This window comes from Sminthopsis crassicaudata, chromosome 2 (assembly GCF_048593235.1).
Source record: "Sminthopsis crassicaudata isolate SCR6 chromosome 2, ASM4859323v1, whole genome shotgun sequence".
NCBI classification, from domain to species: Eukaryota; Metazoa; Chordata; class Mammalia; order Dasyuromorphia; family Dasyuridae; genus Sminthopsis; species Sminthopsis crassicaudata.
In genome coordinates, this window is record NC_133618.1 from 496491586 (window position 1) to 496508139 (window position 16554).

Sequence of the window (16554 nt, forward strand, 5' to 3'; positions counted from 1 at the left end):
GATAGTCTTCTCTGACAAGCTTAGTCCTAGTTTTAGAAGGAAATAAAACAGGGAGCTAGGGAAATTACATCTTCCTTTGAGCTTGAACTTTAGATCTGAGACAAATCCTACCCCTCTCAGCTTAGTGCCAGAGAAGGCTAGAATCTTGTAGATAACTCAAGTAAGAAACAAAAGGACTCAAGTCACTTTCTGACAGAGAATTTCAGGGTTGAGGTCAGAAGATCTGAGCTTTAGCCACACTTTCTATCTGATTTCTGACTTTGAGAAAATCCTTTCGCCATTTGTAAAACAAGAGAATTGGACCAGATGATCTTTAGGGTACTTCCTAGGTCAATTGTTTTACAATCTTTATTATAAAATAGAAAGGGCAACTGTCCCCAAAAGATACCCCATCTCATTTTTATTCTAAAATGTGTAATAATCAAAACCTCTTATTGAATGTGTTACCCTGAGGCTCCACCTTGCTCTTAACTCATCCATGTGGTAAACCTGCTCCAGAAATTCTGTGAGGGTAAATCTTTAACTACCCACATGGTTTACAGCCTTGGGCAGATTCATGATGGCTTCCTGGATGGGGAGTGAGTTTTTAACCTTGTGGAGGTGGGAGGAGGAGGTGGGGCTCTAAGTGGCAGCAGGGGAGAGGGATTGTTGTAGAAATTGATGAAAGTTGTAGAAGTTGATGAAAGTTCCCTGTCCTCCATGTGTGAGTGTTTAGACTGCTTCATCTCTTCTCTATGTGACCTTCCCCAGAGAAAGACCAGCTGCAGTCATAGCAGGTATATGATTTAGCATGGAAGTCAGAAATGGAGAGACTTTCCAATGTTCCACTGGGTAAGTCCCAGGGTGTGCCCACAGACTTCATGTTTCTAGATGGATCTGGTGGGAGGGACAGGGTGAAGAGAGGAATAGGGTAGCTGGGGTGGCTGTGAGGAGGTGGTGACTTCAGTGACTTTCTTCAGGAACCTGCCCCAAACCTTAAGAGAAAGGACAAAAGAAATGGAAACACCTATCCAGGTGGTGCTTAGGTGAGGAATCGTGGGAGCACAATTCTGTTTGTACCTGAGGGAAGGGAAAATATCTGGGGACAAACTAAAAAAAGCAATGGAAGGGAGGGGACACAAGTGCTGAATGAAGTCAGAGCAGGGATCAGAGAGTAAGATTGTACCCCTGCAGAGTTCGTCCCATGAACCAGGCTGAGCTGCGCAGGGGGGAGCAAAGTGTTGTTCACTGTTCTGGCCCCAGGACTCTGAGGGTAAGACTCTCCTCATTTACTGCTTCCCATATGGATTTCTTCTTTCTCTGTTTAAACAACTTCCTCTGTTAGCCTGGACTTTCTTTTCTTCAGCATGGAGGGGTCACTTTCCTCTTAGTCCCTCTAACTCTATATCTAAATACCTTCTGGGCAGGGATTTCCTCTCCTATCCAGTCCCCAAAAGCTATAGATGAAGGAATCAACCTAGTTATCCCAACATTGTCTCAGTCTTTATCTGAATTCCTCAGACCCTTGCCTACCTCCCTCATTCTCTTTTGTTCTCACTTTCTCTCTCTCTCTCTCTCTCTCTCTCTCTCTCTCTCTCTCTCTCTCTCTCTCTCTCTCTCTCTCTCTCTCTCTCTCTGTCTGTCTCTCTGTCTTTCTGTCTCTCTCTCTCTCTCTGTCTCTCTGTCTCTCTCTGTCTCTCTCTCTCTCTCTCTCTCTGTCTCTCTCTCTCTCTCTCTCTCTCTCTCTCTCTCTCTCTCTGTCTCTGTCTCTCTCTGTCTCTCTCTCTGTCTCTCTCTCTGTCTCTCTGTCTCTCTCTGTCTCTCTCTCTGTCTCTGTCTCTGTCTCTCTCTCTCTGTCTCTCTCTCTCTCTCTCTCTGTGTCTCTGTTTGTCTCTGTCTCTGTCTTTCTCTTTCACACACACACACACCCCTCTAATTGGATCCTGAGCCTCCTCATGTCCCCAGGTGAGTCCTCTAGGTGGTGGCCGGGAAGTTGCCTTTCACTTCAGCATGGTGTTGGACGGAGCCCGCACTCAGGATGAGGTGTTCCAGGGCAGTGGAGTCCAGCGTCTAGTGGAGCTTGCTCTCCAAGGGTAAGATTCCTAATTATTTCATTCCCTCCTCCTGCCTCTACTCTCTTCTGGATCCGAATCCTTTTTTTTTTTTTTTTTTTTTTTTTTGCATTGGTTTCCCCACCAATACAGTTTCTCTTCTGCAAGAGTGAGGACTTCCTGGGGCCAATGCTGTGATGGAGAAGCCCCAAACTTTCTCTTCCAGCTCCCAAGTCCCTTAGCTCCCACCACTTTTTCCTGATTTATTTCCTGATTTATTATTATGACAATAATAGTATCTACAGACTCTGTGGGTGAGACTATTGAAGCTGATATTGCAAGGACAATAGTCTCTATTTATTCTATTTTCTATTTTTCTAATAGTCTCTATTTATTCAGCCCCAACTGCTCATGATCTATCCCTACATTCCCATTGTCTCTATACAATCCCAGTCTCTGTATCCCATCTCCCCTTGGCCCTTTATCTCAGTATCTATGCTCCAGACTCTCCTACTTGCAGTTTCTCCTGCACAGCCTTCACCTTTGGCCAGACAGGCTCCGGGAAGACTTATACACTGACAGGGCCTCCTCCTCAGGTAAGTACCACTCCATTCCTATCCATGGAAACAACTTGATAGTTAGAGATCATCAGGATGACTGACCAATTGTGATAGTGATTGGTGATCCCACTGTTCCAACAACAACAATGACAAGTAGCAAAAGGAACTAAAAAACCTGAGCCTTAGCATGAGAGATTTAGGTTAGACCTGCAGAAGTTAAGTCTGTAAAGCAAAAACTAGGCTAAACGACTCCAGATTCATGCTGACAAAAGTGTCTCAGGCCAACTACCGTAGGGATCAATAGTAATTGTGTTCCATTGCAGTTTTCAGAGTTGTTTCATGTCTTATTATTTATCATAATAATTCTGTGATGTAGGTAGGGAAAGTGTTGTAATTGCTAGTTTACAAATAAAGAAGAAAATGTACTCAAAGTTATTTTTTAAATGGCTTGTCACTTGAGAATAAGTTAATGACAGAGCCAGTCTCATGAAGGATCCAGGTATTCTGAAGCCTAAAGTATTGCTCTTTCTACCACTCTGTATCATTACCTGGCTCTAGACTAATCTCCCTCCTCAACCTTCCTTTTCTTTACAGGGAGAAGGGGAAACTGTGCCCTCTAGCCTAACTGGACTCATGCAGCGGTCCTTTGCCTGTCTTTTGGATAAAATCCAGCATGTTGGGACCCCCATTACTCTTAGTGCCTCTTACTTAGAAATCTACAATGAACAGGTGGGATCAAATGGGGTAGAAAAAGTAAACAAGGTGGTTTTCTTGTGCAAGGAGCCTTTTATTTGGGCCTTGGGGAGAAAGTATCAGATTAAGAGATACCTGGGAATAAGGATGAAGAGATGGATGAGGACTCTGTTGTCAGGAAGGTGGATTTAGGATGGGAGTCAGAGGCTTATGCCTATTTGGGAATGATAGGAGAGGATGATCCATGGGCAGAGGGCAGGTGTCTTTTCTTTATTGACTTGACCCTCCAGGTTAGGGACTTGTTGAGTCCAGGGCCCCACCATTACCTTCCTGTTCGCTGGAACAAGACTCAGGGTTTCTATGTGGAAAAGCTGAAAGCAGTCAAATTTGGCACATTTGAAGAAGTGATGAAGCTCCTGCTGGAAGGTACAAAGCCCAGGGGCCTTTGGGGTTAGGAGCATTATTCAATAAAATTTTTGAGTGATTCTATGCCAAATTATGTCTTAGTTCCTAGAAATCAGGTGGGGAAAGGGTACAGACAAATATGCAGCATAATCCCTATTCTCAAGGACCCTATAGTCCATTTGGAAATATAAGATAAGGATACTAAGAACAATTCAAAGAATATGGTATTATATTTGAATTCAAAGGATAGTTGGGGAGGGAAGGTATAATCTTTATGGAAAAGGTGATGTTTGAGTTAGACCTTAAAAGATGGATAGACTTTTTTTGTTCTCAGTGAGCACAACTGGTATAGAGGAAGGCACTCTAGGGAGGAAAGAATTGTATGAACAAAGGTATATAAAGAGCTGGAAATGGCCACATAGTTTAACTCCCTTATTTTATAAATGTGGAAACTGATGGTAATAGAGCCAAAATAATTTATTGAAGACCACACAAATAATACAAAGCAGAGCTTGGATGTAAATCCAGATCCTCCAATCCCAAATCCAGCACTTACTTATTATCCAGTAACATAATGGAAAGTGCACTGAACCAGAATTAAGGGTCTTAGGTTTGATTCTTAGCTTTCTGTGACCTTGGGTAAACCATTTAACGTCTGCTCTTGTTTCCTCATCCTTAAAATTGGGATTTAGCAAGGGTTTGGATATGAAATACCCACATGTGTAGCCTAAGTGACCTCTTTGACCTGCCCCTAGTTCATTTTTCTAGTTCTCATATGGCATCTTAAAGTAATATTTTGATATTTCCTTATTAGTTACTAAAAGCATACTTTCTCATTGATGAATTTCATTGAACTCCCATTCTAGTTAATATCAAATTCTCTGATAGCCTAAGATTAAATAAACATCTAAGTTATTACTATACTATTTATTAATGGTATAATCAACAATAAAGACACATAAAATTATTTATGACATACCAGCTATACAAAAAGCATATTATACTTAATCAACACTCCAAATATCAACTTCTCAGTTCTATAAACATAGCCCCATCATTTAGTTTTCTCAGGATACCAATTAGAGATTTTCTAAGGAATTCTCTTATTTCTTTAAAAGACCAAAGTTGAATCCAATTCTCTAAGGAAATACATTTTCTTAAATCTTTTTTCTTTCCTGTCTTTAGATATCACACTTAATAGTCCCTTAGAATAAATTTTAAGCTCTTTTTCTCCTCATAGACTCCTCAAAAAATAGTTAAATTGTAATGACAAAATTTCATTGAGTATTAAACATACAATAATAGTATCTATAGACTCTATGGGTGAGACTATTGAAGCTGATACTGCTGGGATAATAGTCTCCATCCTCTATTTCACAGGGATCTTGTGAGGACACAATGAAGACTTAGATCTAAATACATTTTGTAAACTCAAAGTAAGATAGATATGTAATGTACCTTGTTAAAATCAAATGGCATGGTATATAGGCAACACGGAAATACTTTTTTAGATAGACATGGACAACCGAGTGTTTTAGGCTTACCTACTACCTTCCACTACCTAAGGGACCCAGCCTGGGAAGCAGGATATATCTACTTTTCCTTCTGCATGTCTCCAGCCACAGGATCAATTTTTTTTTTTGCTCACTCTTTCTCAGGTCTGAGGAGGCGACGGAGTTCAGCTCACAATCTGAATGAGGTCTCCAGCCGTAGCCACGCCTTATTCACCATCCATATTCAGTGTCCTACTGTAAGTTAGCCTGTGTGTGTGTGTGTGTGTGTGTGTGTGTGTGTGTGTGTAGGGAGAGATATTTTGCTCTTGTGGTGAAGGGGAAGATGGTAGGAGACAAGGTCCAAGACTTTTATTTTAAAAGGTAAGCTCCCAAAGGAAAGGTATCAGATACTGCTTGACTTTCAGCCTCAAATAAATTCACAATTCATCCTTCAATTATCCACCAGTGAATTATCTCCCATTTATTTCCTGCCCCTCAGGATAATTTTGATTTAATAATTTTAATTTCAGCATAATTTCCCATCTGACTCATATCTCCAGCAATACAGTCTGAGCTTTGCTTAGTTTGGAAATTAATTCTGCTAAGATGAGAACAGGTATAGATAGGGAGCAGGAAAGAGGAAGAAGAATGTGGACTAAAGAGGAGGGATTGGTAACGCCCAGGAGAAATAACTGGAGCAGCCTGGGTAATACAGTGGATAGAGTTAAGGGCCTGTAGTCTGGAAGACTTATCTTACTAAATTCAAATCTGGCCCCAGATTCTTACTAGCTGTGTGACTCTGGGCAAATCACTTAATTCTGTTTGCCTCAATTTCCTTACCTGTAAAATAAGCTGAAGAAGAAAATGATAAATCATTCCAAGTTCTCTGCCAAATGGGAGTTACAAAAAGCTGGACATAAATGAACAACAAATAGAGATAACTAAGGGTTTATTTGTTATTTTGTTCTATTGGAAATCACCACCTCTCCATCCATTAGTGGAGATAATTTGATTCTACACCAAATGGCAGATTGGTCATGCTAAGATATCTGGGAACTTTTCAGAGGGTCTCCAGCATCTTCCTTCAAAAAGAACATGAGGATTGTCTTCTAGTATTTAAGAAGTTATTATGTGGAAAAGAGATGATAAAGTTTGTTCTACTTCAGCCTCAAGGGACACAACTGGGATCAATGGATAGAAAATGCAGAAAAATAAATTATGGCTCAACATAAGGAAGCCTGCTAATGATTAAAATTTCCCCAAACTGAAACGGGCTGCTTCATCAGTGAGTCCCTCCTTACTAGAGGAACTTCAAGCAGAGGCTATCAGAAATGTTGCTAAAAGATCTCTGTTTACAAATGGTTGAAATTAGAGAATCTACACCATAGATTAACCTCAAATAGAAATGGAGCCACCAAATAACATAAAAATCTCTGTGGGCCATGTTTTCTTTTCTTTTTTTTTTTAATTAATTAAATAATATATATATATATGTATATATATATATATATATATATTTTATAATATTATCCCTTGTATTCATTTTTCCAAATTATCCCCTCCCTCCCTCCACTCCCTCCCCCCATGACAGGCAGTCCCATACATTTTACATGTGTTACAGTATAACCCAGATACAATATATGTGTGTAAATACCATTTTCTTGTTGCACTTTAAGTATTAGCTTCCGAAGGTATAAGTAACCTGGGTAGATAGACAGTAGTGCTAACAATTTACATTCGCTTCCCAGTGTTCCTTCTCTGGGTGTAGTTGTTTCTGTCCATCATTGATCAACTGGAAGTGAGTTGGATCTTCTTTATGTTGAAGATAGTGTGGGCCATGTTTTCAATTAGAAAACCACATATTATTATCTATGTTGTATTGTATTTTTACTTTTTGGTTAAATATTCTGTAATTAAACTTTAATATAGTCCATACTTACTCAAGAATGTGGATTTCAGCTCCAGAATTATGGCACTATAGAAAGTGCTAGATTGGAGACCAGAAAACCTGGATTTAAATCCTGGGTCCATTATCTATATCAGCCTGTGCAAATCATTTAATTCACTATACTTCAGTTTCCGTATCTATAAAATGAAATGGTTAGACCAGATAACTACTCAGATCCCTTTCAATTTTAACTTTCCCAAAATTTTTGGCCAAGTAGGTTCCTGAAAGAGGAGGCAGGGCCTCTCATTCAGCACTCTTCCTTCAACAGGTGTCCCCCAGAAGGCCAAAAGAGCAGACCTTTGGAAAACTGTGCTTTGTAGATCTGGCAGGCAGCGAGAAAGTAGCAGCCACCCGTTCTCGAGGAGAACTGATGCTGGAGGCCAGCAACATCAACCGTAGCTTGCTGGCCCTGGGTAAGTCAGGAGGGTTGGGCTGGGGCCTCTGCCATGACTTCTCCATACCTGGACTCTCCTTTTCCATCTTCCATTAATAATACTTAATTTTTTTTAATTAAGAACCTAATTTGTATGTAGCACTCTCTGTGCCATGGAGCAGGGGAGGGAGGGAGGAGAAGACATTCCCATTAGAGCTGGTTTATAGTCTTGTTGTAATACCTCAGAATCATAGAATGTCATTGCTCAATGGTACATTAGAACATGTTAAAGATGAAATGCTTTGAAAGCATCTAGTTTGACCTTCATCAGGAATTGAAGCTCAGTGAGGGGATTTCTTGTAGATGCTCAAACAGCTAAACCATAACCTTCTTGAGGGTAGAGTCCATGTGTTATAATTAGTTATATCTCCAGACTGGCATCTAACATATAATAAGTTGTTTTTTATTTGATTTGATTATTGAACCAGACCTGTGATTTCATTCCATAGCAAACTGCTGGTGAAAACATGAGTTTTATAGAAATGTATTGCATAACCATATGGAGTTTCTTAATGTGACCTAGGAATGGGAATAAGGGAGAGAATGTGGAATACAAAAGTTTTTAAAAAACATTAAAATTGTTTTAAATTTGAGTGGGGAAAATAAATAAATATGATTAAAAAAAAAAGCTAGTGAAGAAACTCCCTCTGTCAACTCATCAGCTCTTAATCTGTAACTTATGGTCTTAGATAATTGCATGGGACACTAATAGATTAAATGTTTTGCCCTAGGTGATCCAAACAGTATGTGATGGAGGAAGGATTTGAAGCCAGGTATTCAGGATCATGAGGCTGGCTTCTCTATCAATTATACCATACTGTTTCTCACATAATGAGAAATACTCACTAAATATCATTAGAAACTGTTTTTTCCTCATTTTTTTTCTTTCACCTTTTGATCTGATCTTTCTTGTGCAGCTTAACTAATATGAAAATATGTTTAGAAGAATTGAACATGTTTAACCTATATTAGATAGCTTGGGGTCTTGGAGAGGGAGAGAGAAAAATTTAGAACACAAGGTTTTGCAAAGATGAATATTGAAAACTATCTTTGCATGTATTTGATAAAATAAAAAGCTATTAAAAATGAAAAGATCTCCCCCCCAAATATGAATAGAAACATTCCACACCTCCTGTCTCGTCTTCTTTCCCCTCATTTTACACTATCCCAAAAGACTATTATTGTTTCTTAACAACAAGAGCAATGAGTAGACTTCAGATCACTCAGAACTTGATTCTATTGCATCCTCTTAAGTACAGGAGGATGAAGTTTGGAGGAAGAAGTAATGAGGTAATTAAAGAAGGATTTCTACTGCAGGTGGAACTCTGAGCTGCATCTTGAAAAATATGGAGACTAGGGACAGTTAGATGGTGCAGTGGATAGAATGCTGGTCCTGAAGTTAGAAGGACCTGAGTTCAAATGTGACCTCAGACACTTAATACTTCCTAGTTGTGTGACCCTGGGCAAGTCACTTAATCCCAATTGCCTCAGGAAAAAAAAGAAAGAAAAATAGGAAGAGTTTAGATATGCAGTATGGCCTGAGCAGCAGCACAGATTTGGAAAAAGAGCATTGTTTAGAATCAGAAGACCAAGGTTCAAATTCTAGCTCTTTTAATTCCTACTTGTGTGTCATTGTCTAAGTCACTTAACTTTTCCAGGCCTTGGTCTTCTTTTAAATTATGGAGTTATACTAGATGACTTCCAAGGTCTCTCCCTGTCCTACATGCTGTGAGCTCATCCCTTGCCTTCTTATCCCTTTTGGAAAGTCCTTGGGGCATATGGAGGCCCCATGAATTTCCCTAGAACTCACCATCTTACTTCTCCCTAGGCCACTGCATCTCTCTTCTGCTGGACCCACGACAGAAGAAGAACCACATCCCCTATAGAGACAGCAAACTCACCCGACTGCTGGCAGATTCCCTGGGTGGCAGTGGAATCACCCTCATGGTACTGGGAAGCACAGGCTTATTATGGATTGATTAGGATGGAAAGCAAAGATTCAAGGGAAAGGCCCTTCTCATTCCTCTTTCATGTCTCCTTTCTCTGACCCTCACGCAGGTGGCCTGTGTGTCCCCTTCAGCCCAGTCCCTCCCAGAAACACTCAACACGCTCCGTTATGCCAGCCGAGCTCAGAGGGTCACTACCCGGCCCATGCCTAAGGTGAGGACAATTCAGTTGGGACAGTTTGGAGGAGGCTGGGGTCAAGTGGGGTGGAAGAGAAGACGAGATTATGGACCTAATTACAGCTGGTATTAGGGAGACAATTGTGGTTTAGTGGCTGGAGTACTGGACTTAGAATGAGGATCTACATTTGAATTTTAGGTCTGATATCTTCTGCCTGTCTGTTACCTTAAAACAAAAAGTTTTACTTCTTTAGGCCTCAGGTTCTTTATCTCTATAATGAGATCGGATTTAGAGGGTCCTAAGATCCCCTTTAGTCCTAAATCCTATTGTCTAACTAGGTAGGTCAGAGTTAGGTCTAAGTTGGGGTCAGAGCAGAAGTTGGCCATTCCTCCTGTTAACCCCACAAGCTTTAATTTATAGGGTCCCCTGGTTCCACAGCCTCTTGGGCTTGAGGAGGAGATCCAGCAGCTGCGTCAGGAGAATATGATGCTGAAACAGAGACTGGAGCAGCCTCTGGGTCACTGGGGTATGTGGATTGGGAAAGAGACAAATGCAAGGATTTAATGAAATAAAGGGATGGTAAGGATCAGATTGAATAAGACCAAACCATAGAGGAGTTCATCCAATGTGTGGGCAACCACAGAAAAGAAGAGCACTTTGCATCTGCTATGAATGCCTTCTGAATTTCAGCGACTTGGGCTGAAGCCTGAGACATGTCACCTTAGTTCTGGATCTGATGGGGAGTAGGAGGAAATGCAGATATTCAATCTCCCTTCCATCCTGACCCTCCCCCTACCCCAGCCCAGGAGGAAGCTGATCTCCATGCTTCCCACAAGGTTTCTGTACAAATGCTCCTTCTCCTCCCTTTTCCCTGTAGCCTCCAGGAACAAGGGATCCCAATCTGACTGGGCTGAAAGAAGCCTCTATGGGATGCTACAGGAGTTCATGCTGGAGAACCAACAGCTTAGGTAGGTACTCCATCTTTGCCCCAATCACCATTCATTTGATAACAACCTTGTCTCTCAGACCTCATATATAGCATTTTTTCAAGAACAGTTTTCTGATGTACTCAGGTGATAACTTTGGTCTGCTTCAGTTTCTTCATCTGTAAAATGGGAATAATAATAACACTTACCTCCCAGGTTTATTGTGAAGCTAAAATAAGATATTTGTAAAATGCTTTATAAATCTTAAAGTAATAAATAAATGCTAGTCATTATTACTATTGTCATTACCATTAGTATTATTACATTGTCCTATCCCTTTACCCAACTATAAATTCTTTGAGGCTAGGATGTGCCATATATAAACCTTTTATCTTCCTAAAACACTTACCTAACCCTCTACATACATGTTTGTTGGGATTTCTACTCTTAATTGACCCAAAATCTAGCTTTACTTGCCTAGGTATTACCCTACCACTTCCCTCACCATATTTTCCCCCAATCAATCTGTGTTGTGCTAGAAAAGATCTTGACACTGAGAGCCAAGATCATGTTTCTATTAATTCAATAGATATTCAATGAGCACCTATTATGTACTAGTCATTGTAGGTAGTACAAAGAAATGTAAATATAATAGTCTCTTCCTTCATGGAACTTATACTCTAAGAATTCTGATCTTGGATGCAATTGGCAGTCATCTCTCCTATCTTTCAGGTGAGGGGATTGAATTAAATTATCTCAAAAATTTACTATATGTGCATTATATTCATCAGTAGATTTATATTGTAGTCATGGGCCTGCCATGACAAAGTCACTTTCCTCTTTGAGTTTCAGTTGTATCACCTGTGAAATAAAATAAGTCTTAGGGTTTCTGTGAGGATCCAATTAGAAAAGCTGTACAGAGTATAGTATCAATGTGCTTATTAGAGCTCAGCCATTCAGCCCTATACCTCCCCTCATCTCTCCCAGAACCATTAGTCCTACCTTCCATAGACAGTGGGTCAGACTGTTCCCAGTAATACTCATGACCTGAGATGCCAGATAGGATGATTTTATGGATAAGGAGCAGAAGAGAGTGTGGGAGGAAAAGGAGGTTTGCTTTTTATGATCTTCCCTGCAGAGAAGAAAAAAATCAGCTTCAGAGCAGCAGGGACTGTGCCTGGAATGAACAGCAAGTTTTGGTTCAACAGCTTAAAGAACTCAACAGGTGAGATGTTGGGAGAAGGCTGAGGATGGGGCGTGCACCCTGGGAAGCCAAGGAATCGAGGCAACATTTTTTGGGGATTGTACCTCTCTACCCAGGATCCCAGAAGGTTCTGTGGTTCCAGGAGGCATAATTGGGACCCAGTAATACCCAGATCTCTTCCTTTTTTTCTGAAGATATTGCTCTCCTAAAATTCTTTGCAGCCGTCTCCTCTGCTCTGCTGGCCACAGCATTCGATGCCCTCCTCAACATTTCTCACGTCCCACCCTACTCTGCCCCTGCTCAGCATCTCGAGGACGCTACCAAGCTCTGGGCTGCCATGTGAGTCTCGCTGGCCGGCCCTTGGTAGATACAGAAAAGCAGAAGGATCCACCTCAGCCTGGGTGGACAGGGGGCAGGACTAGCAAGCACCTTCACTCTACTCTTCTATATGTAGCAGGTGCTGCCCCGCCTCTGTTCTTGTCACTGCAACCAGCTGTGTTTCCTGTGCTACGCTCCTCTGCCTCCATGTGCTGGTTCTCGGCTCCATCAGGCGCAGGTAGGACAAGCCACACTGAAGTGGAATAGGGATAAGTGGGAAAATAAGATTATTTCTAGTAGAAGTAGCCCTGGACTCAGCAATAGAACACCTGCATTCACTATGGAATCTTGGATAAGTCACTTCCTTTCTGTGGGCTGCAAAATTTTTATGTCAAGAACCTTATTATTTTTATTTTCTTTGTATAATATTCAGATGTTTTTGTATTGTTTTCTCCAAGAAAATATAAGATTCTTGAAGACAGAAATATGTTTATTTTAATGTTCATCACATCCGTGTCTAGCACAGTATTATATATGCAATAGGCTCTTAAAGACTTATTAAAAGTCTTAGAGTTAGGTAAAGCCTCAGTTTACCTAATCCCGCTCCTACCTAAAGTGATTTCCCTAACAAATAATTCTACAGCCTCTAGGCTTTCACTGATTGGCCAGCAATGAATCCCAGCCCAAGCCTCTCTTGTCCATTATTTGGGTTTTGGTGGCTCAGTGAGAGTAAATGGCGATCATTTCTGTTCTGGTCAGAAACTCTGAGGGTCTTCCCCTCTCAGGTTGATTCTTTTGAGAAGACAAATTAGGCCATCTTTTCCCTCAGTTCTTACCAGCCTTTAATCACCGAATGAGTATTGCCTCAGACAAATTGAAACCCGGGAAAGGCCTTAGCTTGACAAGGCCAAGGTCTCCCTCTGCATCTGGGGCCATTTGCCAGTCATTCTGACCTCTATTTTACTACTGGATTCCAGTGACTCTGGAGGAGAGAATGAGTCTGATGACTGCAGTTCTGTCTCACCTAAATTTAATTCACTTGCAAGTCAAGATATCTTCTCTGTGAAAGCAATCAGTTCTAAATCTATCTGTGTGATATCCATTGAGGCAATCTGTTCCATTATTGGTTAACTAATTGGAAGGAAGCTCTTCCTGCTTTTGAGACAAAATCTTCTGCCCTAAAGTGGTCAGGCAGAGTCCATCTAAACCTTCTTCCGTTTGAAAGCCCTTCCTCATCTTTAAAAGAAAGAGATTGACTTGGACAACCTCTAAGCTCCCTCCTGGTTTCATGTGCTCCTTATTTCTCCCCCATTTCCGGGGGAAATATTCTTGGGATGATAACATTACCTTAGAGTTGTAAAAGTTGATCTAGAAAAATGATTCAGAAGTCATTCAATCAACTCCTCTTATTTTTGTGGATGAGGAAAATAAATTCCAGCAAAAAGAAGTAATTTGTCCCAAATCTCAAAAGGAGGAAGTAGTAGAGCCATGATCAAAATCAAGTTCTCTGAGTTCAAATCTTGTGTTTTTCCTATTAGAAATTTTGTCTCATATTTCATGCTTTTGAATCCTTTCACCATTCTAGCTACCTTTCTGTAGATGCATTCCACTTAATGTCCTTCCTGGGGTGTGCAACTCAGCAATGAGTAAAATTCTGCTAATGAAATATGATCAGAATACAAGGATGATTTGCTTACATTAATGTCACCTGAGATGGGCCACATCATATTTTTGACTCATGCATATTTTGCTAATAATTAAAACCACTAAAATCCCCATTTTCTTCGAGCTAGCTATTACCGTAACAAATAGATCACTGGGCCTGAGTTCATATTTAGTTTCAGATACTTGACCCTGTCTGATTCAGTTTCCTAAAATATAAATTAGGTATATTAATGTCACCTATGGTTGTGAGATTTTAATTGAATAAATCTGCAAAGTGCTTAGCTGTGTCTAGCACATAGCAGGCACTTCATAAATGCATGTTTCCTTACTTCCTTTTACATTTACATTAAATCTAGACATTTATTCAATTGACATTTTAAACTCAAGTATTAGACTTAATATTTGTCATCTATTAAATTTCATCTTATGAGCCTTATCTAAGTCATTAGTCCCTCCCAGCTGTATAATGTACACAAATTTTACGAGCATGACATCCCCACTTAGGTCAACATTTTGTTGATAAATTTTGGAACAGCACAGGATGAAGGACATGTCCTGTGATATGTCACTAGAGACCTCCCTGCAGAATGACCTTTCTCTCAACACTCTTTGTGTCTTATCCAACCAACTCCAAACTGCCAAGCTGAACCCTCTTCCAATCCACAGCTCTTTTGTCTACAAGAGTTTTGCAAGAACTTTTATTAACTGCAATATTGTTGAAATCCAAATACATAATTCCTTAATATAACTAGTGTTTAAAAAAAGAGTTAAAAAATGACATGTTTGTGTATTTTAAAATTCTTACCAGGAATTTAACACTCCTCCCCAAATCAATATGAACACATTCACTACATACTCCTGAAAAAAATATATCAAGTAGATAAATCGTTCTATTGTTTCTGATTCTTTGGGACTCTGTTAGAGATTTTTTGGCAAAGATAACGAAATGATTAGCCATTTCCCTTTCCAGCTTATTTTGCAGATGAGGACACTGAGGCAAACAGAGATTACATAATATGTTCAAGGTCATGCACTTAGTAAATGAGGTCACATTTGAACTCAGATCTTCCTGATTCCAGGCCCACCCTTTTATCCACTGAGCCACATAGCTGTCTGCCTTAAGGCACTACCACATTGTCTATTATTTCCTCTGTGTCCCTTTCTGATTTCTGCCTATTTCTATGTCTGCTATTGTTAAACTATGTGCAAATGTTTTAGTTCTTCATCTTGCACTGCTTCATATGAATTCCTGTATTTGCATATTTCTTATGTTACTCTTAATGTTGTTATATTCAATTATAACATAATTTATTGAAGCATTCTTTAACCATTGGTCACTTGGATTCTTTCCAATTTTTTTATGGTTGCAAAAATAATGCTGTAGAATTTCTGCACTTTGCTTCTCATGCTATGCATTTTTATCCATGTCTTCCAAGAAATTCTCTGTATAAGGTCTGATGCAAAACACACCAAACTTTCTTTAGTTTTTTTTTTTTTTTAGTTATATGTGTGTGTATGCCTACATATACATATTCTTTTTTATTACATCCTTAATGCATATTTCAATCAATTTCTGAGTTAAAGGGTAAAATCATTTATTTAATTCTTATTGTGTGCAGTCAAATTGTCCTTCAAAAAGACTGTATTCATTTGCAATGCCAACAGTAATGTAATAATATACAAATTGCCAGTCAACTCTACTAATGCTGAATTCTATAATCCATTTTTCTCCCAATTTAATGGATATGAAGTGGTAATTCTAAAACATTTACTAAAAATCCTAGAAATTTAAAATTGAACATTTTAGTCTTTGTGATTATTTTAATAAGTTTTTGCTAATATTTTTTGTATCTAGATTTTAAAATTCAATTACTCTTGTAATTTTTTCTATGTCATACTATCCCATGTATCTCCCCTTCCATTTATAGAGAGCCATATGAAATGACAAATAATATCTTTAGAGAGGGAAAAAATAAGTATAACTGAACAATGTATAATGTATAGCACCTGTGGAATTCCTACCTTATGAGTGTCTTTTGTTATCTCTTCATCTGAGTTCCACTTGATTCTTATAATTTTGTTATATTTATTTTTTATGGGGGAGAGGATGATTGTTTTTTTTTCATTTATATATAATTGGAAGTAGAGGGCATGCTCATCAGTTCAAGAATGCTTAAAGTATTGTTCTATAAGAAATGATGAGTGTGGTAGTTTCAGGAAAACATGGCAAAATCTCCATGAACTGATGCAAAGTGAAGTGAGAAGGACTGGGAGATCATCATGCACAGAAACAACAATGCTGTAATGATGATCAACTGTGGGAGCTAGTTTGATTAATACAATGATCTAAGACAGTTCCAAAGGATTCATGAAAAAAAATACCATTCACCTCCAGAGAGAAAGAAGTGATGAAAGAATTTGAAACTTAAAATATAAAAAAGAAATATTTTTCTTTTTCTTTCATCACTTTGGGATATAGACTTAATTTTGATTATGTATAATTTTATGCTCTTTTGGGCCTAGTTCCAAATTATTCTCTAGAATGGTTTGATTGATTCACCACTCCACCAATAATTCATTAGTCTACTTATTTTCCCTCATCTGCTTCAGAATTTGTCATTTCTGTGGTGGTACCTCAGAGTTGTTTTAATTTGCATTTCTCTAATGAATAGTGATTTAGGGTAATTTTTTTTTTCACATGACTACAGATTTTTTTTATTTCTTCTGAAAAGTCCTGTTCATATTAAATTCTGCT

General features: G+C 39.2%; 1 protein-coding gene across 9 annotated transcripts in view; it reads left to right on the forward strand.

The window, feature by feature from the left end:
- The first annotated feature begins 195 nt into the window (after positions 1 to 195).
- The window catches only part of KIF12 (kinesin family member 12), a 32724-nt gene continuing 16365 nt past the window's right edge, over positions 196 to 16554 (forward strand). The window contains exons 1-17 of one of the 9 annotated variants that reach the window (XM_074293629.1): positions 196 to 318; positions 751 to 831; positions 960 to 1025; positions 1174 to 1252; positions 1945 to 2072; positions 2551 to 2626; positions 3185 to 3319; positions 3574 to 3709; positions 5347 to 5438; positions 7398 to 7542; positions 9391 to 9509; positions 9621 to 9722; positions 10107 to 10212; positions 10564 to 10654; positions 11751 to 11837; positions 12011 to 12155; positions 12271 to 12372. In XM_074293629.1, coding sequence (XP_074149730.1) covers positions 791 to 831; positions 960 to 1025; positions 1174 to 1252; positions 1945 to 2072; positions 2551 to 2626; positions 3185 to 3319; positions 3574 to 3709; positions 5347 to 5438; positions 7398 to 7542; positions 9391 to 9509; positions 9621 to 9722; positions 10107 to 10212; positions 10564 to 10654; positions 11751 to 11837; positions 12011 to 12155; positions 12271 to 12372 — 1650 coding nt within the window. In that variant the 5' untranslated portion in view covers positions 196 to 318; positions 751 to 790. Of the gene's footprint in view, positions 319 to 545; positions 579 to 601; positions 832 to 959; positions 1026 to 1173; positions 1253 to 1938; positions 2073 to 2550; positions 2627 to 3184; positions 3320 to 3573; positions 3710 to 5346; positions 5439 to 7397; positions 7543 to 9390; positions 9510 to 9620; positions 9723 to 10106; positions 10213 to 10563; positions 10655 to 11750; positions 11838 to 12010; positions 12156 to 12270; positions 12373 to 16554 lie in introns of those variants that run through there. The other 8 variants (XM_074293630.1, XM_074293628.1, XM_074293631.1 and 5 more) reach the window with 8 other exon arrangements.